A 23,757-nucleotide genomic window follows, 5' to 3' on the forward strand; every position below is an offset into this window, starting at 1 on the left:
AGTGTCATACTGGGCTAGTGATTCCAAGATGTGACCCCACCAGGGGTAGTTAGGAGGGGCAACAGGCTCTGGTTCTGTGTGTACTTTCAGCCCCCACTGAGGGCAGTTGGAGAGGTTGTAGATGCTGTGACCATTTGCTCCTCCATCCCCTCTTCATGGGTTGAGACAAAGGACAATAGACACAGGGCTTATGCACCTACAGCTTCTGGTGGAGGGTAGTTAGTGGGGCAATAGATCTGTCTCAGCCTTTACAGACACCTGAGGACCTGCCAGTAGACAACCCCTTAGGGGAAGATCGTACTCAACTCGATTGATCACACAACTACTGCTACTCCTGTCTACACCTCACATTGCCTCAGGAAAGCGTCCTACCAGGCTCAAGGACAGCATCTATCCAGCTGTTACATGTCTATTGAACTGCTCACAGGGACAATAAGATCGGCTGTGGATCTCACAGTCTACTTTGGGTCAGCATGGTAGTGTGGTGGTTAGCACAACACATTACAGTACAGATGTCCCAGGTTCAATTCCCGCCACTGCCTGTGAGGAGTTTCTATGTCCTCCCTGTGACCCACGGGTACTCCAGTGTCTTCTCATAGTCCAAAGACGTACCAGTTCGTAGGTGAATTGGTCAGTGTAAATTGTCCTGTGATTAGGCTAGGGTTACATTGGGGAATTGCTGGGTGACGTGGCACCAGAAGGACCAGAAGATCATCTGCTGTGCTGTATCTTAATAAATAAATACGTAATAAATAAAAAGATTTGTTATAGACGGTGTACTTTATTGTCTGCCTACACTGCACTTTCTTTGTAACTGTGACACTGTATTCTGCATACTGTTGCACAAACCCACACACATGCTCACAAAGCACACCACACAGACATATACGCACATGCCTATGCACAGACACGCTCAACATGCGCCACACACACACACACACACACACACAGTACAGAAACACATGCACAATACACAGGCACACAAAATGCACAACACAGACATACGCACACAAAATCACACAATACATATGTACACAAAAGGAAGAACAGAAACACACACAGGCACAAAAATACATTCACACACTACCGCCACACACAGAAAAAACACAAATGCACACACAACAAACGCACAACGCACATACACAACCACACACAAAATGCATAAAACAGACATACACAATCAACACACACGTGCAAAGAAGGATAAAAACACACATACACACACAGCGCCGGAAGTGAGGATCGAACATGTTTCTCTGGATTTCTGAGGCAGAAGCACCATCTGCTGTGCCCACTTTCTACCCTTTCCTTGATCTACCCTTTTTGTTCTGTCCAAGTTGCGAGAGTCACCGGTTCAGTTTGGCGGCGGGGAAGCTGTCTGTTTCCAGTCGCCTACTGAAGATGACGGAGTCGGAACTGATCGCGGCAACTTCCAAAACAACGCGAGCCAAGCCCACAAACCACAGAGTCACTGGAAGTGTCCCAACAGGCGGCTGTTATTTATATAAAGTGCGCCGCCCCACCATGTAAAGTGTTTATCTGTAACTGGACTCCGAGTGCTGGCTCCGCGTCTCCTCACCTAGACAGGAGAGATGGTCACCTACAGGGTCACGGTAGCCACTGGAATGTCAGAATACTCGGGAACCGACGACTACGTCTATGTCACTCTAGTGGGAGAGCGAGGGTCCAGCAAGAGAACTCTCTTCGACGAGCAGCTGTACGATGACCTGAAGAGGGGGAACGTAAGTGTGAGGGGGGGGGGAGCAAAAGTGGGAGGGAGGGAGGGAGGGAGGGATGGAGGGGGGAGAGGGAAAGGAAGAGAGGAAGAATATATGTTTGCCAGCGAGGATATAAGAGATTTGTGTCTGCGGGGGAGAGGACGAGAGGACCCGAGGAAGAAGCAGAGATTGTAAACGTTTGAGAGGGGGAATGTTGAGAGAGTGTGGAGAGGAGAGGAGGGGAGTGTGTATCTGAGGACTGAGTGTATGTGTGAGTGCAGAGGAAAAAGTGTGCATTGCCAGAGTGTGTGGGAGCTAGTTTGTATATGGCGGGAGATGGAGACAGTCTGTGCGTGTGGAGAGAGGGAGAGTACATGGGAGTGTGTGAGAGAAACTCTGTGTGGGGGAGAGAGAAACTGAGTATGTGAGGGAGCGTGTGCGCGTGGGGAGAGAGAGAGGAAAGAGGCGAGAGAGTATGGAGAGAGAATGTGAGAAGAGAGAGGGAAAAGAGAACAAAATATGCGGAGAGAGTGAGAGAGCACAGAGTGTGTGAGGAGAGATTAAGTAGAGAGCGAGTGTGGAGGACTCTTCATCTCATGCTCTCGATATTTATTACTTATTATTATTCCTTTCTTTGGTGTCTTTTGCACACTGGTTGAACAGTCAAGTTGATTCTATCATGGTTATCATTCTATTACGGATTTATTGGGTATGCCCGCAAGAAAATGAACCTCCGGGTTGCAAATCGTGATGTATGTGTATTTTGATAATAAATTTACTTTGAACTTGAGAGTGGCAAGAGAGAGTGTGTGTGTGGAGAGAAATGGGGGCAGAGGGCGTGGCTGTCTGTAAAGACAGCGGGGTAACAATAATACCCAATAATAACCTCAGCACTGGCTACAAAGTTTTCCCTTGGCAATGATCGTCCTTGAAAAAGTTCTGCGGGGAGTGACACCCCCTATTGCAGTTCACCTGTGAGACGCCGACCAAACCAACAGTGGGTGTCAACAAGTGAGGATCTCGACCCCTCTCTGTGCGCACCTCTCCTCGCCGCTTCCTGAACTTTGCTTCGGAGCCCTGGGGTCTGTTGTTAAAGCGAGCGCGGGCTCGGCCGAGAGCGCTGGTTATTAACGTGTCCAGTGATACTGACCGTCCGGGTGGAGAGTGAGTCAGGTCAACCCCCAGCAACGGCGGGATGTCCAAGGACACAGAAATTTGTTGGAGCAGCAACACCTCATATTCTTTCTGGGTAGCCTGCAACCTGAACATCGATTTCTCTAACTTCCTCCCCTTTCCTTCATAGCCCACTCTCTTCTCCTATCAGATTCCTTCGTCTTCAGACCGCGACTGTCACAAGCGCGGTGCACGGGTGGACCCAAATGCATGACAAACACGTTTAGTAACGTTAACAAAAATAGTTTAGTAATAGTTACTAGGAAAGCAGGGAAGCAAGGGTTGTACAGAAAGACAGCAAGGAATGAATGAAGCCGAAGTGGGAATATGCCTGGCTGGAGTTAGGCTCGGACCCTGGACTTACACTGGGATTTAGCGCCTGGGCTTGGCTTGGGACTCGGGACCCGGACTTGGGCCTCTTTCTTGGACACGGGACACAGAGCCGGGTCTCTTCCTATCATGGTCCGGATTGGGTTCCCTTTAAATTTACTTTGTGTTACAATCCGGACCGTTGACTCCGTTTCCCTTTGGTTCCCTGTTTTCCCGCGTCCCTCGGGTTTGGTGATTGGAGGCAATTTACTCTCGGCTGAACCGGCAGTTTATAAGTCTTCGGTTTTCAGTCGTTCAGCGCGAGAGCGTTGACAAAGTTGCCAAAGGTACTGTGAGCCAATGTCATCTGGCCGGAGCAAGCTTAGTCTCCTCCCGAAGCAAGTGCCAGCAAGCTGTCTTCCCCTGTCAGTACGGGTCAGTCAAAGTTAACCCGCTGGGGATGAGTCAAGAGCTCGCCGCGGCTTGGAACGTACTTGAGCCCCAGTTATAGTTCTGTTCATCGTTGTGTGGTCTCCGTATCCATGTCGTGCGTCTAAAAGGGGTCCCAGCCCTGTACCCTGGAAGGGTCCTGACCCTGTGTCAATTAGAGTCCCGACTCCGTCCTGTGTCTAAGGAGGATTCCCGGCTCTATGTTTTATGTCCTGTGTCTGAGTCTGTCCCGTGAATAAGAAGAGTTCCTGGCTTCGGCGGCTCCAAGTATCAAGTCCTGGGCCCGGCGGCTCCAAGTGTATCAAGTCCTGGCCCTGGCGGTCTGTGATTCCGAGTCCTAGCCCAGACCCTTAGTCCCAGCCTAGTCCAAGGCCTGTGTCCTTGTCCAGTACGCTATTCCTGCTTCTGCTTTGCTCTTGCAACGAGCATAGTGTTTTTGTGTCTTGCATTTGGGTCCACCCTTGCTCCCAGCACCTCCCTCTGTGACTCTTCCCGGGACGCGGAGCCGCAACTCTTCCCAAGAAACACGGGGAAACAATGGATTAAAGGAAAACAAGGAGTCAGTGGTCCCAATCGTGACACAAAGGAAATTTAAAGGGAACCGGGGAATAACCGATCGGGACCGTGACAGTGACCTTTTCAACAGATCTCCTCTCAACTTTTCCCTTTCTCCCCTACCACAGCACCTATCTTTCCTCTTGCCTGGTCTCACCTATCATCTATCAGGCTCCCATCGCTCTCCTCGCACCCCCCCCCCCCAAATACCTATTCATTCTGCTTTCTCCCTCCCTCCCCAGAACTGATGAAGGGATTTGACCAGTAACTTCGACTGCTTATACCTCTCCATTGATGCTGTCTGACCTGCTGGGTTCCTCCAGTATTTCATGAGAGTTAATAAGAAATTTATTCCCTGGAACACATGAGAGTGAGGGAGATCTTACAAAGCATACAAGATATTGAGGGATTTCCCCCCCTCGGGCTGGATGACTAGCACTAGAGGTCATAGGTTAAGGATAGAAGGTAAAATATTGAAGGAGAATCTGAGAGGTAACTTCACTCAAGGACGTTGCGTGTGTGAAACGAGCTATCAGCGGAAGTGTTAGAGATGGGTTCAGTTGCAACATTTAAGAGAAGTTTGCATAGCTATCTAGGGCTAACGTCTGGGTGCAGGTAGTTTGAACTAGCTAGGCAGAAAACCAAGCCGACAAGCACTAGAAGGACTGAATGGCCTGTTTTTGTGTTGTAGTACTCAATAATTATGTCTGTAAGTAAAAGTTGTAGTGGACCACTCAACCCCTCGTTTAAAAAACATCTCTGCTTTTCACCTTGGGCTTTTCTCTTTGGAATGAAGGAGGGCGAAGGATGACTTGATAGAAATGTGGATGTGTTTCGACACCTGCGGATTGCCCCCAGCGCATCCTTGGGTGTAGCGCAAATGACGCATTTCACTGTATGCTTCGATATACATTCAATAAATAAATCTAAATCTGAAATCAGTCACAACACGCTGGAGGAACTCAGCAGGTCGGGCAGCATCCGTGGAAACGATCAGTCAACGTTTCGGGCCGGAACCCTTTGTCAGGACTGAAGAAGGAAGGGGCACCCTCCCCCACCTTCTTTATAGAGCCTCTGCCCCTTCCTTCTTCAGTCCTGACGAAGGATTCCAGCCCGAAACGTTGACTGATCGTTTCCACGGATGCTGCCCGACCTGCTGAGTTCCTCCAGGGTGTTGTGAATGTTGCTTTCACCCCAGCATCTGCAGATTATTTTGTGTTTAAATCTGAAATCATGTCTCCCTTTAACCTTTGCAACAGCAGAGAAAACAAATCGATTTTGTTCAACTTTCCCTTATAGCACACGCTCTCTAATCGAGCCGACATCCTGGTGAACCTGTTTTGCACCTTCTCCGTAGTTAACTTCCCCTTATAGTGTGGAATTCAGTCAAATCAGACACCGTATAATTTCAATCAACCGTTTCTTCTTTATTACAACTTCAGCCGGCGAGAGATCCGAGATTTACAGTGGGCAAGACTCAACCTCTTACCGACCGGACCTTCCCAGGATCTCTGATAAAACTATAGATACAGCTTATTTTATAGTCATTGTGTATGTTGACTTGGACAAGGTTCACTCATTGTGATTATAACATCTTTAACTGTCATGCTAAATCAGTTCTCCTCAAGGTTACTATTAAAGTTCATTGTACTAGACAGCGATTCTACCCATAAGTTAATCACACATCAGAAACAAATTTAGACAGTTCAGACAGTTTCAACTACAAGTTAATTATAAAACAGGAACAAGCTTAAAACGCTAGGACAACATATTTCATTGCAGTTACAAGTAAGTGACAAAACATGTGTTATTTTGCTAACACTTAAAAAGAATCAGTAAAACATTTATTAACTCTTTAACTTCATTAATGCAATTCTTCATCATTCCCTCCTTTTTATAATTTGATGATAAAATTTAAAGTAATCCATCATGCCTACAACAAACTATAAGAAGGGGACTAACACATCTTATAAAAATTACTATGGCTATAATTAAAACTATTATCATCGCTACATGCAGAAGCGTTCCCCAAAAGTCTCCAAAAATGTTAAAAGGCCAAGGCCGGGTTCCCTTACCATCGGTCAACCCATGCATCTTTTCTCTTTTCCAGTCTTTTTATTAACTTTCAAAATTATAAACATAACAATATTGATAAACAGAGAATGGGATTACATTTTTAATAGCTAACATTTGCAAATATAAAATTGCTGATAGTACAAGTATGTTAGATCTCCCCAATTCTAAATATAATTGAACATGGTAAAAGATAAATGGAGAATAAACCTCCAAAATAAAAAGAAAAAAAAAACACTAAATTAAGCTAAGCAAAACTAGACTAAACTAAACAAAACTAGTTTAGCATCTTTTCTCTGATTCCCTTAATTTTCTGGATTTCCTGAGTGATATGCTGAGATAGATCTGTAATATTAAGAGGCTCATCTGGACTATAATCACAGCATTCCTTTCCTATGACAGCACATGTCCCTCCTTTCTCTGCTAGCGATAAATCCAATGCCATCCTATTCTGTACATCTGCCATCCTCGGAGCTACTATTTCAGTAGTTAAATGCTTAATCTGGGTCTGGACATCAGTTAAAACCTCAGCAGTACTATTCGCCAACTCCTCTAGTGCAGCTGCCAATATGATTATTTCTCGCGAATTTCGGGCTGTCCCATTAAAAAGGAAAAGCTATCATCCAAAATCTCTCACTTTCTGTAATTCCTCTCCTATTCCGTTCTAGCTGAGTATGGTGAGAAATGTTGGCTAATGAATATATAGAGGGTACTACATAAGCAAAATAGCAACATGCCGTCCAATTTCTCGTCGTGACAGTTCCCTTGTCATCATAAGGCCCTGACAGCCATGGATATGCCCTCTTACCACATACCAAATGAGTTCCATTATGAGTAAACGGAGGGGGATCAGTCCTAATTTCTGTACAAGAGCTATTTCCCAAAAATGTTTCCTCTATTCCTCCAGTTCGGCAATAACAAGTTCCATTTACCTTTCTCGGAGTATGGGGTAAATTCTATAGGAGGTCTCTCAGCCCCTTCTGTGGGTATACGTAAATACCATCCCTTAAAACAGGACACCCACAATTCTGGGTTATGTTACATCCTGATATTCACCATCGATCCAAAAAGAGGCGGGGGGGGGGGTCTTATTCCGAGAATTCATAAATCTCACAGATAACCTGTTACTACTATTCAGGGTTACTCCTTTTAAGGACACTCCTGGCACGTACCCAACAAACTGACTGTCTTACTTGTCCTGCATATGTGTGGCACAGAGAAAGGAAGACTTGTCTGGAGACCTGGGATACATAGTACAAAAAGTAGCACTAGCACATTCATCATGATATTATTTTTCCTCTGTTTCCATTATCCTTCTTCTGACGAGTTTACAGTCAGTCCGATGAATCCACCTCGGTTGCCCTTCCACCTTCACAGCCGTGGGTGTGGTCAGCAGCACCTGATAGGGTTCTTTCCACCGAGTGTCCAATTTCTTTCTGTCCCAATTCTTTATCAAGAGAAAGTCCCCAGGATTAACAGTGGGATAGTCCCCGTTAGCCTGATCGTCGTCCTCTTGGTGGGCCTGGCGAACCTGCGAATGCAAACTTTGGGAAATTTTGGTAGTTTACACAAATATTTTCCCATTTCCTCCCCTAGAGTACGCATATCTATTTTATCAGGGAGGGGACGAGTTAACCCTGGTGTCCATGGGGTACGCACGGGCTTTCCATAGATGATTTCTGCTGGGGATAATCCAGTTCTAGTCGAGGGTGTAACTCTCATATGGAACAATGCCAAAGATAAAACCTTAAACCAGGTTAGTCCAATTTCTTGCATAAGTTTATTTAGCTTATTCTTTAAGGTTCCATTTGCTCGTTCCATTATACCAGCTGCTCTTGGATGGTGAGCCCAGTGAAATTGCTGTTTTATTACCAGTTCGTTACCGATTTTCTCACTTTCTTAGCAATATAATGAGGTCCACTGTCTGACCTTATTGATTCGGGTAACCCATAACGGGGAATCACTTCTCTTAATAATATTTTTACAACCGTCATAGCAGTATTATCTGTAGTGGGTATAGCCTCCATCCATCTGCTAAATTCATCTACTAATACCAAGCAATATTTCTAACAATGTACTCTAGGTAGTTCAATAAAATCAAGTTGCAGACAAGAAAAAGGTCCATCTGGCAAGGGGGTGTTCCCGGGAGCACAAGGTATCCTTTTCCCAGTAGTTCCCTTTTTACATAATAGGCATGCCTTTGTCCGGTTTTCAGCTGCTGGTTGGGAATTAGGGTGCCACCAGAATTGTAATAATGTGGTTACCATTCCCTCCTTGCCCAGGTGGGTACAGTTGTGCACATAATCAATCAAGGCAGGTAAAATGATATTTGGAACGCAAACCTGTCCCGCAGGGGTCAGCCACAATTGGGTGTTTTTATCATAGTGGCATCCCATCTAAGACCAGAACTAGTGTACCTCAGCAGGGGCGTCCCCCTGAAATGCACTAATTTCCCCCGTGTCTGGCATACCCGTTTGCTGTGGCGTTTGAACCTGTTTACTCCCCATAGGTATAATAAGTGGCCGGTGGAGAGCTGCTTGTGTTGCGGCCCCATCCGCCCTAGCGTTTCCCCGAGACACCTCATCAGTAGCTCGTGTATGTGCGGCGCATTCAATGATAGCTACTTGGAAGGGGAGCTGAAGAGCCTCGAATAAATGGCAAACATATAGGGCATTACTAATCATGGGTTTTTCTTTAGATTATGAAGACACTCAGTCCTCTTTTATTGTAATTTAGAAATGCATACATGCATTAAGACAGCGGTCCCCAACCACCGGGCCGCGAGGAAGCGATATGATTTGGCGATACGAGCCAGCTGCACCTTTCCTCATTCCCTGTCACGCCCTCTGTTGAGCTTGAACGCACGCGAGGTCATTACCCGCGCGTCATCCATGTCAGCACGGGAAGGAGATCAACTCCTCGAGCTTGTGAATGACGGCGGGCTGAAAAGTATGTTTGACATTAACATCTCTGCTGGCATTCCGGATCAAAGTCAAGGCTAAAAATCCTGAGATAGCCACGAAAGCACTGAAAACGTTGCTTCCATTTCCAACATATTTCTGCAATGAATGCAACGAAAACTAAATTGTGGAATAGACTGGACATAAGGAACCCCCTTCGACTATCGCTGTCTCCCGTCAACCCTGGATAGCACCGTCTTGTTGCAGAAAAACAAGCCCAGGGCTCCCACTGATTCAGCGATATTGGTGTGTTGCAATGATTTTATAAGTTCATACGGGGAAAATATGTGCTGCGTGTTTAATATCCAAACGTTACTTAAAATGTTATGATGCTATTGCCTTATATAACCATATAACAATTAAGGCACGGAAACAGGCCATCTTTGCCCTTCTAGTCCGTGCCGAACGCTACTCTCACCTAGTCCCACCGACCTGCACTCAGGCCATAACCCTCCATTCCTTTCCTGTCCATATAGCTGTCCAATTTTTCTTTAAATGGTAATATCGACCCTGCCTCTAACACTTCTACTGGAAGTTTGTTCAATACTTACTTCAAGCTCCCCTGTCCTTCCCTGATAATTGACTTATCACTATATTCATGCGAGGAAAATATGTGTTGTGTGGTTAATATTAAATTCGTTAGATAAACCATTTCAGAAAGGAAATTGAGTGTATTAGCCATTTATCACCTATATTCCGGTCGTGATTAACACCCCCCCCCCCCCCGCCACCGATCAGAATCGCCAAAAACGATTTGTAGAAAAAAGTCGTACAGGCATGCGCACTGCTGCCCGCGCAAGGCTTCATGGTGATTGTAGTCTTTCCGGGGTAAACCCAGCGTATTTGACTGCTACTCTTGTCCGTTGGCAACACCACCACTACCACCACCGCCCCCCCCCCCACCCCACCCCAATGGTCGGCCAGTCCGCAAAAATATTGTAAATATGAAACCGGTCCGCAGTGCGAAAAAAGTTGGGGACCCCTGCATTAAGAAATCATACAATGTTTCTCTGGAGTGATATCACAGAAAACAAAACAGACCAAAAACTAACACTGACAAAACCACGTAATTATAACATGTAGTTACAGCAGTGCAAAGCAATACCATAATTTGATAAAGAACAGACCATAGGCACAGTAAAAAAAAAGTTCTCAAAGTCCGGAGTCGATCGACTCCCGAGTCCCCGGTAGCAGGCGGCAAAAGGGAGAAACTTCCTGCCATAAACGTCCAGGCACCGTCAGCTTGCCGATGCCTTGGAAGCCGCCGACCACGGCCGACCCCGAGTCCACCCGTCCGAAAACTCCGAGCTTCCGAGCAGCCTCTCCGATACAGCCTCCCGAGCGCCTTCGACCTCCCCGCGGCGGCTGAAACATGCAAAGCCGAGGATTTCGGGGCCTTCAGCTCCGGAGATTCCGGTTACCACACAGTAGTAGCGGTAGCAAAGCAGAATTTCAGTTTTCCAGATGTTCCGCTGTGCTCTCACGTCTGTCTCCATCAAATCGGGATGTGCACGGTCCCCTACTTGACAAATAACAGATATTCATCTCCGAACTGGCCGCGCACGCTGCTGTCGCGCCGCCATCTTCTCCCCTCTCCGGTGGAAGTCAGGAATCCACGATATTCCCACAGGGCGCCATAGTCATGGGCAGCACCAAAAGCGTAGCGGGAATCAGTGTAAATACTGGCAGATTTGCCTCCAGCTAATATACAGGCACGGGTGAGGGATTGAAGTTTTGCCTTTTGAGCCGATATAGGGGTTTCAAAAGCTCCTCGTTCTGTTCTGTAACTGTGGAGTCGGTGACAATGGCATCTCCTGAGCATCGTTGACCAGTGGGGCTGACAAAAGAACTGCCATCGACATGGAAGTGGAGGTCGGCATTGGACAATGGTCAGTCAGTGAAATCTTCTCGTGTGGTGGTGAAGATCCGATTTCGTAATAGGCAGTCATGTGCCGGACCGTTCAAGGGTTGTGGCGGGTCATCTCGGAAGGTAGCAGGGTTCAGAGTTGTGCAGTGGGAAAATGTCAGTAGGGGATTATTCAGGAGAGCCATCTCGTATGGGCTTTGCCGGGCTTGTGTCAGATGCTGAGTCTGCCGAGCAGTGAGGAGTTGCACCGTGGAATGTGGCGTGAGCACAGTAACTGGTTGGTGTAAGGTAATATTTGATGCAGCTGATAACAAGTGTGTATACAGCTGGAAGGATCGGTGTACACGGTGGTAATCCTGCTGCCACGGGATCTAATTTAGTAGAATAACAGGCTACCGGGCGCTGTCGGTCACCATGTTTTTGAGTGAGTACTGCAGGAGCACAGCCGTCCTTAATGGTGACGTATAGTTGAAAGGGACGATCATAGAGGGGTCGTCCCAAAGCAGGGGCTCGTAATAGACTGTCTTTTAATTCAGTGACAGCCTCTTTTGTTCGGCAGCCAGAGCGAAGGTAGGTGGAGCGTTTGGGGATGGAGATAGCTGGCGGCTGTAAATAGCAATATTCGGTATCCATTGACTGCAGAAATTCAGGAGTCCCAAACAGGCCCTCATCTGTTTCGGCGCAGTTGGAATGACGGCGTCTGCAATCGGCCGTATTCGGTCCTCTGTCAGTCTTGGTTCGGCTGTTGAGAGCAGGACCCCTAAAACCTTCACTTCATTCGGGGAACGCTTCACCTTATGAGGCGAGATCACGTAGCCCAACGAGTGTAGAAATTTCAGTAGCATCGTCGTGTTGGTTTCGCATGCTGAAACGCTATCGCTGGCGATCAGTGAGTTATCTACATACTGCACCAAAGTTGAGCTGCAAGGTAGCGGCAATTCGCGTAGTTGGCACTGGAGAGTCTGTGAAATTAGCGTTGGCGTATGAATAAACCCTTGAGGCAAACGAGTCCAGGTGTATTGTTGTCCTTGGTACGTAAGTGCAAACAAATACTGTGAATCTGGATGTGTTGGAACAGCAAAAAATGCATGTTGTACATCCATTATTGTAAATACTCAGGCGGCTGCAGGTATCAACTCAAAATAGTTTCAGGACTTGGGGTTTGGAATGGAACGTGACTTGGACTCACCCTGACCGTTCCAGTAATAAACAACAGCTCGTCTCATCTGGGTTCGAGTATTGTCAGACCAATCCACATTGTTAGTCCGGATCAGATCTGCAACACTGGAAGGAATACACTACAATAACAGAGCATTAAACAGGGGCGAATCTTGTCCTTGGTTAAAAGCTGAATCACCAGCAAACGTTCCGTAACAGGCAACAAAACGTTCCCAATACTCACTTCCTGTCTCTCCAGGTTTGGCTTGCACTCCAGCACCCCGTTAATATTTATTGGTTGTTGAAGGGCTTGCTCCAGTGCTTGAATCAAATGATTAGTCCGATTATCCCGATCAGGGACTTTTCCTTCCAAATCCTCCTGAGTTGAAACCGATCCTGTATCATCACTCATTTGTTGCAACCATTTACCTTTCTCTTCTAGGGATAGGATCATATAATATAGCCCAAATAGGTCGTTAGTAGTAGCCCCATACATTTGAATAGTACTCCGGACATACTGGACAAATTAAGCTGGCTTCTCCTTCTGGTCTGGGGCTTGATTCATTATCATAATCATCTCTAGGGGTTTCCAAGGGACATCAACCCCAATAGTCGTTTCATTATTTCCTTGTGCACCTGTTTGTGGATTAGGCGGTTGTCTAATCGGGTATTGCCCAGGGGTTAATTTGGACTTCCGCTTGGTCCCTATCCTGTGCTTCCTGACGCCTTTTATCTCTTGGATTTATTTTTACTCGCTCCCCTATACCTGATCCCCCAGGGTCTCCATAAGGATGTGCAGAATTATAAAACGGAGGGGGTGCTGATGGACGCGGGGTTGGACCATGGAGTATCGGGACTCTGGAAAGTAATCCCCAGTCCTCATCCCTACAGTTTCTTCTGAATTCTCAAGCAGGGTCGGTAAGCCAGACATATGATCGGGTTCCCGGGATCCTTTTTGCTCTTGTTCACAGCTCTGTTGCCTTAATCCCTCCTTTCTATCTTTTTCGGCCTTTTGCTGTTTTCGCTGTTGCTCTTTTTCCCTTTTCCTTCTACCGTCTACCCATTCACATTCAGCTTTAAGGGTTTCCCAACTCTTTGGAATTCCGTCAACAGCACATACCTCTATTCCTCTATCGCATGCGTTATTCCTCCAACTGGCTGGTAAAGTATTATTCCATTTTACATCCACTTTATCTTTCCAGTCCTTAATCAGGAATTTCCATTTCTTTCCACAATTCTTTTTCCAGATTAAATTAATCGCTTGTTCACATGACTCTATATCCCAAGTTCCCCCCAGGGGCCAAATATCAGATCCCAAACGTTTAGTAAGTGCAAAACTTCATCTTCGTAAATCGTCTTCTGATTTAGGTAATTCTTCACACATACTTTGGAGGGGAGTTCCCTTTCCAGCTGTATAGAACATAATAGAACATAGAATAGTACAGCACAGTACAGGCCCTTCGGCCCACAATATTGTGCCGACCCTCAAACCCTGCCTCCCATATAAGCCCCCACCTTAGATTCCTCCATATACCTGTCTAGTAGTCTCTTAAACTTCACTAGTGTATCTGCCTCCACCACTGACTCAGGCAGTGCATTCCACGCACCAACCACTCTCTGAGTGAAAAACCTTCCTATAATATCCCCCTTGAACTTCCCACCTCTTACCTTAAAGCCCTGTCCTCTTGTATTGAGCAGTGGTGCCCTGGGGAAGAGGCACTGGCTATCCACTCTATCTATTCCTCTTATTATCTTGTACACCTCTATCATGTCTCCTCTCATCCTCCTTCTCTCCAAAGAGCAAAGCCCTAGCTCCCTTAATCTCTGATCATAATGCATACTTTCTAAACCAGGCAGCATCCTGGTAAATCTCCTCTGTACCCTTTCCAATGCTTCTACATCCTTCCTATAGTGAGGTGACCAGAACTGGACACAATACTCCAAGTGTGGCCGAACCAGAGTTTTATAGTGCTGCATCATTACATCGCAACTCTTAAACTCTACCCCTCGACTTATGAAAGCTAACACCCCATAAGCTTTCTTAACTACCCTATCCACCTGCGAGGCAACTTTCAGGGATCTGTGGACATGTACCCCGAGATCCCTCTGCTCCTCCACACTACCAAGTATCCTGCCATTTACTTTGTACTCTGCCTTGGAGTTTGTCCTTCCAAAGTGTACCACCTCACACTTCTCCGGGTTGAACTCCATCTGCCACTTCTCAGCCCACTTCTGCATCCTATCAATGTCTCTCTGCAATCTTTGACAATCCTCTACACTATCTATAACACCACCACCAACCTTTGTGTCATCTGCAAACTTGCCAACCCACCCTTCTACCCCCACATCCAGGGGGTAGAATAATCACGAAAAGTAGAGGTCCCAGAACAGATCCTTGTGGGACACCACTAGTCACAATCCTCCAATCTGAATGTACTCCCTCCACCACCACCCTCTGGCTTCTGCAGGCAAGCCAATTCTGAATCCACCTGGCCAAACTTCCCTGGATCCCATGCCTTCTAACTTTCTGAAGAAGCCTACCATGTGCAACCTTGTCAAATGCCTTACTAAAATCCATATAGATCACTGCACTACCCTCATCTATATGCCTGGTCACCTCCTCAAAGAACTCTATCAGGCTTGTTAGACACGATCTGCCCTTCACAAAGCCATGCTGACTGTCCCTGATCAGACCATGATTCTCTAAATGCCTATAGATCCTATCTCTAAGAATCTTTTCCAACAGCTTTCCCACCACAGACGTAAGGCTCACTGGTCTATAATTACCCGGACTATCCCTACTACCTTTTTTGAACAGGGGAACAACATTCGCCTCCCTCCAATCCTCCGGTACCGTTCCCGTGGACAACGAGGACATAAAGATCCTAGCCAGAGGCTCAGCAATCTCTTCCCTCGCCTCGTGGAGCAGCCTGGGGAATATTCCGTCATGCCCCGGGGACTTATCTGTCCTAATGTATTTTAACAACTCCAACACCTCCTCTCCCTTAATATCAGCATGCTCCAGAACATCAACCTCACTCATATTGTCCTTACCATCATCAAGTTCCCTCTCATTGGTGAATACCGAAGAGAAGTATTCATTGAGGACCTCGCTCACTTCCACAGCCTCCAGGCACATCTTCCCACCTTTATCTCTAATCGGTCCTACCTTCACTCCTGTCATCCTTTTTTTCTTCACATAATTGAAGAATGCCTTGAGGTTTTCCTTTACCCTACTCGCCAAGGCCTTTTCATGCCTCCTTCTTGCTCTTCTCAGCCCCTTCTTAAGCTCCTTTCTTGCTTCCCTATATTCCTCAATAGACCCATCTGATCCTTGCTTCCTAATCCTCATGTATGCTGCCTTCTTCCTCCTGACTAGATTTTCCACCTCACTTGTCACCCATGGTTCCTTCACCCTACCATTCTTTATCTTCCTCACCTGGACAAATTTATCCCTTACATCCCGCAAGAGATCTCTAAACATCGACCACATGTCCATAGTACATTTCCCTGCAAAAACATCATCCCAATTCACACCCGCAAGTTCTAGCCTTATAGCCTCATAATTTGCCTTTCCCCAATTAAAATTTTTCCTGTCCTCTTTGATTCTATCCTTTTCCATGATAATTATAAAGGCCAGGGAGCTGTGGTCACTGTCTCCCAGATGCTCACCCACTGAGAGATCTGTGGCCAGGCCCATTATTGCCCTTATTATATTACCAGTTGTTCTTATTTATGCCACTGGGTGAGAAATTTAGCCAGCCTGCCTCTCCCTTAATCAATTTTAACCGGCCATATTATCGGGAGGCAGCTGATACGGTCAAATCCCTCAGGTAGCGGTGGCCGGTTCTCCTGACCGGGTCCCCAGTCCCGACTCTTTCTTTTAGGAGCAATGCTGCATAGCCAATGTCACCCGCAAACTTTAATTCTCACAAAAACTGCTAGCCTATTTTCTGTTAATACTCACAAAAACAACTCTCTCTCACACATACTCTCGGTGGGCGGGGGGGGGGGGGCGGTCCCTTTCCTCCTTTATCCTGAACTTGTCTCATTAAATTTCAACCGGCCATATTCTGCTGCCGAGGTGAGAAATTTACCGGGCTGTCGGTCTCGTATCCTTATCAAATTTCAACCGGCCATATCCTGAGACATGCGCAACCCTTTACCGAATTCGTCGGGCAGCGGCGACCACTTCTCCCGACCGAGGCTTGTAATCCCGTTCCGAGTTTAATACAGAATAGCCAATGTCACCCGCAGCAACCGTACAGAGACAACTGCTTACCTTAAATCCTGTGTCCGAATAGTTCGTTTGATCCCGTCAAGGCACCAGTCTCCGTGGGCGAGCGGCCAAGCACTTGGTCAGAGGCAAGGGGCAGCCATAGGTAAAAATGTATCTCGGGGCGCCCTGCTACCCAATTGCTGTCCGACTCAAGTCTTCAGTCACTTATTCAGCCAGAGAGAAGTTCCCTATATGATATAGCCGGATTAACCTAGTGCGGGGCCTGTACCATATGTTATAAAGGAGCCCTAAATTTTAAAAAATGCACATAAGTATTAAAACATAAATTATTTACTTGCATAGTAAAGTACAGCAATTCATTTTTTCATTTGCTATACAGCCGGACAAATGTCTGACGCTTCAGTAATAGTATTACTTACATGTAGGTATCAATTTCAAATGTCAAAAGTAACGAAACTACGATTTAAAAGTTACGTTTTCTAGATTTAGCATGAGCAAATTTGTTGATGATACTGGAAATGTCTATTTCACGCAGAGGTTCATGTTCAATGTTCATTAGAGTGAGATTGTTCAATCTGTTTTGACCCATGGTGATCCTTAGTTCATTTTTAATCCTTTTTAGTTTTGAAAATGAGTGTTCTCCACTGCAGTTGGTAACCATGAGTGACAAAGAGATGCGCAAGGCATTTTCTACATTTAGAAGACATGACTCCAAAGTTATGTTTTGTCAGTTAACAAATGGTACAACTGTAATTCTACAAGGTCTTGTTTCGCGCCAGTATGAGAAACAAGATCAGTTTTCAGCAGCTCAGTAAACTGCACAGATTCTTCATCAAGACTTTCTTCCAGATCTTCCGGATATGATTTAATAAGATTTGATGACCCCCTTTACGATCTCTTCAGGTGTAAACGACTGTAACTGATGAAGGAATCCAAAAACACCATTCACCTACAGATCAAAGTTGCTGGTGAACGCAGCAGGCCAGGCAGCATCTGTAGGAAGAGAAGCAGTCGACGTTTCAGGCCGAGACCCTTCGTCAGGACTCTCTTCCTTCAGTTAGTCCTGACGAAGGGTCTCGGCCTGAAACGTCGACTGCACCTCTTCCTACAGATGCTGCCTGGCCTGCTGCGTTCACCAGCAACTTTGATGTGTGTTGCATGAATTTCCAGCATCTGCAGAATTCCTGTTGTTATTCACCTATAGATAAGCTTTTTGCCTTTTTGACAGGGCAGAAAGCAAGCTGTCAATAATGGCAAGAAATGTTCGGCTTTTATAACTTCTGAGGAGGCGTTTGAGATTCAACAAGTGGATCAAGAGTGCTGGAACCGCTGAAATCATCATACACGCGATTTTTCTTGTGTTTTCTTGGAGTTTGCTGTTGATAATCTTCACACTTAGTCAAATCCTTGGCTTTTTGCTCAATGTCTGAAAAAGTAAACGGCCTAGTTTGAATATATCCATGCAAGGATTCATAGAGTGCACAAGCTGTGTTCAAGTCTTGGCCAGAAGGTTGCAAAGAAGCACTGGTCATTTGAAAACGCTGTAGTGGTTGATCCCACAATATGCCCATTATTCCTGTTTCCAACTTCATCATGGTTGAAAGTCGTCCACGAGCCTGTGGTCGACACTCTGCCTTCTGATCATTGTTATTTGAAATGTCATCCCAAAACTTGTTTTATTGCAGAAAAGCTGTGTAAAAGTGCTTTTGTTGCACCTGCACGAGCAGACCACCTGGTATCCCACATTCTTTTCACGATGGGCAAATGAGCACCACCGTCAGATAATGCAGCAGAAAAGCGATCCCACCGATAAGTAGAAGCAGAAAAAAAATGTGTACAGGCTTTCTACAAATTGAAAGAAAATTAATGCTTCTTGACAACATTCAGCAGCACATTTCAGCTAAGTAGCGGGATCAACAAAGACTAGTGAACAATAACAAATTTACGTGACTGTTGTGGCTATGAGCGCGTGTGGATCACATGCACTCAACAACCAACTAGGAATAGTGTTCTGAAAATTACCTGTTTAGTTGCTTATTAAAACTCATTTCAATTGGGAAATACAGGTTGAAACTCACAGTCTAATCCGATCTTGGATGTTCCTGAGCTAGTTCGGACTACCTGAAATCAGGGAAAAAAATGAGGAGTCATGAGCTGGGTCACATAAAACTTGAGTCGCACATCCCCCGTCGCAGGCTCACGGCGGCGTTACGCCCTCCAGCGGCGTAACAGCGCACGCTGCAGTGGTTTGGGAGCGTGGGAGATAGCAGAGAGGTCACCACGACACAGCAAGGAGCCAACACACGCCTGCACACACATACCATGCAGCTCTCTCGACATAAAAACAACAGCGGTGCCAGATCGTCGTGACAATACGGTGAGATGCCGATTTCACCAGATGGCAGCTTGCAAGCATTTAGTGCGGGGCCCTCGAAAATGCTGGGTCCGTAGCATACACTACTTTTGTTACTCGGTTAATCCAGCACTATCGGCTATAGGCTATACAGTTATCGGGATCCGAATCACGGCACCAAATGTGGAATTAAGTCAAATCAGACACCGTATAATTTCAATCAACCGTTTCTTCTTTATTACAACTTCAGCCGGCGAGAGATCCGAGATTTACAGTGGGCAAGACTCAATCTCTTACCAACCGGACCTTCCCAGGATCTCTGATAATACCACGGATACAGCTTATTTTATAGTCATTGTGGACAAGGTCACTCATTGTGATTATAACATCTTTAACCGTCATGCTGAATCAGTTCCCTGTTATCAGTGCCCCTCAAGGTTACTATTAAGACAATAGTTTATTGTACTAGAGAGCGATTCTACCCAGAAGTTAATCACACATCAGAAATAAATTTAGACAGTTCAGACAGTTTCAACTACAAGTTAGTTATAAAACATGAACAAGCTTAAACCTCCAGGATAACAAATTTCATTGCAGTTACAAGTACTTGACAGTCAGTCAGTTAGTCAGTGGGTACCATCCCGAATCCAGGGTTGGCGGCTGTGCACCTCCATCTTCTTCGATCTTGCGACAGCACCGAGTACAGCCTCTCCTCCAGTTTGTTCTCGATGGCCGCCTTGGCACCGCCCGCCGAACTCGAGCCCGGGGCCGTGTCTGCCTCCAGCCGCGGCCGCTTCTTCGAGCTCGGCCCTTCCTTCGGCGGAGGCCTTGGGCAGGGCCAGGCACACGGTGCAGCGCCCAAGTTCATCATGTCTCTTCTAATTATGTGCATAGCATACGATTCGTAGACACGTGGTGAGGCTTTAATCTCTTCCACGGAAGATGGCCGTTGGCTCACAAGGAGCTCATCCGCCCTTTGTCAGGTCTTGTTTTTTTTCAGTCCTGCTGGGTGTCCTCACACCCTCCTCACCAGACTAAGTCCGGTGGGGGAGCCAGCCCAAGTATGTGACAAGACATGTGCTATTTCATTAATACTTAAAAAAGAATCAGCAAAACATTTATTAACTCCTTAACTTCATTAATGCACTTCTTCATCAATAGCACACGTTCTCTAATCCAGGCGGCATACCGGTGAATCTGTTCTGCACCTTCTCCATGGCCTCCACATCCTTCCTGTTTGCTCTGTTGTAAGTTATCCCTGGTGTGTTATCCCTGGTGTGTTATCCCTGCTGTAAATTGGCTCCAGTGTGTTACTCTGTTGTAAATTGCCCCTTGTGCATGTCCTGTGGAGCTTATTCTATTGTTGAAACTTGCTTGATTGTGTTCGTTTAAAAACTGTGGCTGCTTTTCCAATTGGTTAACTGCCCGGTGTCCAGTTTCAAACATCCTGAGTATATTCTGACTCCCCTTTTTTAAGGCAAGTGGCACTCATGACCTTTGGGAAAGTATGCACTGCTTGTACTTTTAACTAAGTATGTTTGTTGAATATTCAGCTTTGTAGTTTCTGTAATTTGAGGAACATGAATGTTCAGTTGAATTTTTTTATTGTTTGTAAATAAATAATTAATATACCTATTAATGCAGTCAGCATTTCCTGTCTCACTTGCCGGACCCACAAACCTGGTTCAACATTACAGTGTATTATGGCTCTCTGTGGCTATAAATCTCACAGATTCATCTCCCTCTGGCAAAAGAAATTCTCTTCATCTCTGTTCTTAATGATGTCTGTTTATTCTGAGGCTGATTTAGACTGATCTGGATGGAACATCAATCTGGTTTCACTCTCTGCAGTTGCTGCCTGACCTGCTGAGCTCTTCCTTTTTTCTGATTTTATTTCAGATTTCCAGCATCTGCAGTTTTTAAAAAAAAATCTATTTCTGGAAGAATTCATTTGAATCACTTACATGGCCTGGTGCGCTTGTGTGTTTGAATCTTAAATGGCCCTCTGGAGCAATTAGGGATGGGCAAGAAATGCTGGCATTACCACGTGCATCCACTTCCAGTGATTGCAAAAATAAAATAAAATCCAAGAAGATTTTTGGGGAGAACTCCAGAGATATGAACAACCCAGACTGATTAAATATGCTCCAAATTCTCTTCTCAGGGCTCCTGCTCACTCCTGTCTATCCTTCTATCTATCTACCTTCACGGAACAGGTCCTTCCTACCCAACAAGCTATGCCACCCAGTAACCCACCAATTTAGGGAGGGGAGGGAACGTCGACTCAGACCTTGAGAGGCCTGTGTCGGCATTTTCATGCCTTTCTTTCTTTCTTTACAAATCTTTTTATTATTATTATTATCCAAAATTAACACGAGTACATCGAAGTAAGCAACACTTACAATGTCTCAAGAAAAAGAAACATTATTTAAAGATTGAAAAAGTTTTGGTGATAATAAAAAACCGCTACTAAGCAAGAAAAAGTGGGGGGGAAACCCCATTAGGTGTTCAGCCCCGGAGCCATGCGTCATACAAAAAGCTTCTAAAGATAAACATCAAACTGCCAGCAAGAAAAAAAAGTACCAAAAATTTACAATTAGATCGTGGAAGAAATCTATCAGTTAACTCAAATGATAATAACGAGCAAATGTACCCCATCTTTTCTCAAAATCAAATATAGGTTCAAATGTTTGACTTCTAATTTTCTCCAAACTAAGACAAAGCATTGCTTGAGCGAATCCCTAAAAAAAAACTTTAAATTCGGTTATAAGATGCTATAATAAAGCAGAAAAAGAGTTAATAGCATATTTAACCCAACTAAATTTTCAAAATTACCAATTAATAATATCATAAGTAATTTAACCCTCCTCTAAATATATATATATGTAAAAAGAAGCCTCATTAGTAGGAAAAACTACTAATTAGTTAATTAAGAAAGAAACAAAAAAAAATCAGACCAGATATTAGGTTTTCATGCCTTACAAGGCACAGATTAGAAGTCTGTGTGGGGTGCCACTCCTCACACAGCTACTAGAGCAATGTGTGGTTAAGTGCCTTGCTCAAGGACACAAACATGCTGCCACAGCTGAGGCTCGAACTGGCGACCTTCAGATCACTAGACGAACACCTTAACCACTTGGCCATGTGCCCAACACACTGATTTAACTGTAGCCTAATCACAGGACAACTTACCATGGCCAATCACCCTTTTAACTTCCTTGGACTATGGGAGAAAACTGGAGTACCTGGGTGAAACCCATGCTGCCTTACGGGGAGTCTCCTTACAGACGGTGTCAGAATTGAACTTCGAACTCCAATGCTCCAGGCTGTAATAATGTTGTGCTAACCATCTTATTTTGTGACGCGACCTCTGATTTGAATGGCCAGGTGCATGAATACGGGGTGGAAAGTGAGAAGGACCTGGGTTGCATCTGGTGGGTGCAACTGGACAAGGAGAAGTTCCTGATGGGGGACAATTGGTTCTGCCGCTACGTGATGGTGCGGACGCCTTCGGGAGAGAGCCTCGTCTTCCCCTGCTACAGATGGTTGTGTGACAATGACAGTGTCTCTCTCCGGGAAGGATCAGGTGAGACTGCGGGAGAAGGGTTGGGGAGGTGGCGAGGGAGCAGCAACGGATACCACTTTATACTACAGGAAACCGCAGCCCTGTGTAGGCTACAGTTAGACCATGCGCATGTTACTTCAGCTTCTGTAAGTACGAAATGCCAAACATGCCTGTGAATTTGATCCTGTAATCTCTTCTCACCACAGCTAAGCGACCCATTGATGACACGTTACCCGTCTTTCAGTTGCATCGTCAGAGGGAGCTCGAGGACAGACAGAAGCTCTACAGGTAATGGTGGCTGGCAGCTCGCCTGGAGTCCTGGGGAATTGAAGCAGCCAGATTTGTTCCCAGTGATTCCTTACCTAGGGAGGCAAATCCCAGACTCCACACTTCTAGCTCCTTTCCATCATGGCGTTGAGGTTCTGTGGGGATATATCAGAGGATTTTCTTCCCTAATCCCACAGGAGCCTGACCTGTTATGTGCTCAGAATCCCTGTCCAGTTAAGCAGGGATCCCTTACTTTCAGATTAGAAGGAAAAGGGGAGAAGGCAGGAGACTGGGGCTGAGGGGGAAAATGGATCAGCCACGATGAAATAGTGGAGCAGACCTGTTGGGCCAAATAGCCTAATTCTGCTCCAATACCTGTTGGTCTAAAATGCATTTAACTTTCATTATTATAAAGTTTTTAATTATTTGTTGTGGTTCATGTATTTTGAATTGCTTAATACTAAAATAGTAAGAACAATTTGAATAGTTTTTTTAAAGAATCAGTGATTTAGAGTCAGATTTATTATCACGGACTAATATGATGTGAAGTTTGCAGCAGCAGTACAGCGCAAAGATGTAAAAAGCATGAAACTATTTGCCAGGGAAATGGGACTAGCTTTGATAGACATCTTGTTGTTGGGTATGGAATGATGCATGTCTGGATGGTACCCAAAATAAAACAAATTCACTGTATCTCAGTACATGTGACCACTGATCTATTGGTATTGCAGTCAGGTGACTTCAGCAATTATTATGGCAGCAGAAGGATCAAAACCCAGGAGTAAAAGTAGGATGAATAGAAAACTGGTACCGTGGTGGACAGAGGAATGTTGTCAGGCTGTAAAAAACAGAAATAGAGCATTCAGGCTAGTTAAAAGTACCCATAATATGCAGCATTTGATTCAATATAAGAAGGCACAGGCAGTGGTGAGAAGAACTATATGTCAAGCTAAAAGGGCAAGTTGGAGGAGTTTTTGCAACAAAATAGGAAGAACAACACTTGCGGGAGAGGTATGGGGAATGATTAAGAGGATGGGGGGGAGATAGAAGGGAATGGGAATATCCAGTA

The 23,757-nt window shown here is 45.5% G+C and overlaps 1 protein-coding gene across 4 annotated transcripts in view; it reads left to right on the top strand.

Moving 5' to 3' along the window:
- Window positions 1-1,477: 1,477 nt before the first annotated feature.
- Window positions 1,478-23,757, top strand: part of LOC134346918 (polyunsaturated fatty acid 5-lipoxygenase-like) — an 80,414-nt gene continuing 58,134 nt past the window's right edge. For 2 of the 4 annotated variants that reach the window (XM_063048766.1, XM_063048767.1), the window contains exons 1-2: window positions 1,478-1,742; window positions 22,628-22,709. In XM_063048766.1, coding sequence (XP_062904836.1) covers window positions 1,593-1,742; window positions 22,628-22,709 — 232 coding nt within the window. In that variant the 5' untranslated portion in view covers window positions 1,478-1,592. Of the gene's footprint in view, window positions 1,743-22,243; window positions 22,443-22,627; window positions 22,710-23,757 lie in introns of those variants that run through there. The other 2 variants (XM_063048765.1, XM_063048768.1) reach the window with 2 other exon arrangements.

Source organism: Mobula hypostoma, chromosome 5 (genome assembly GCF_963921235.1).
Source record: "Mobula hypostoma chromosome 5, sMobHyp1.1, whole genome shotgun sequence".
In the NCBI taxonomy this organism is placed as follows: domain Eukaryota; kingdom Metazoa; phylum Chordata; class Chondrichthyes; order Myliobatiformes; family Myliobatidae; genus Mobula; species Mobula hypostoma.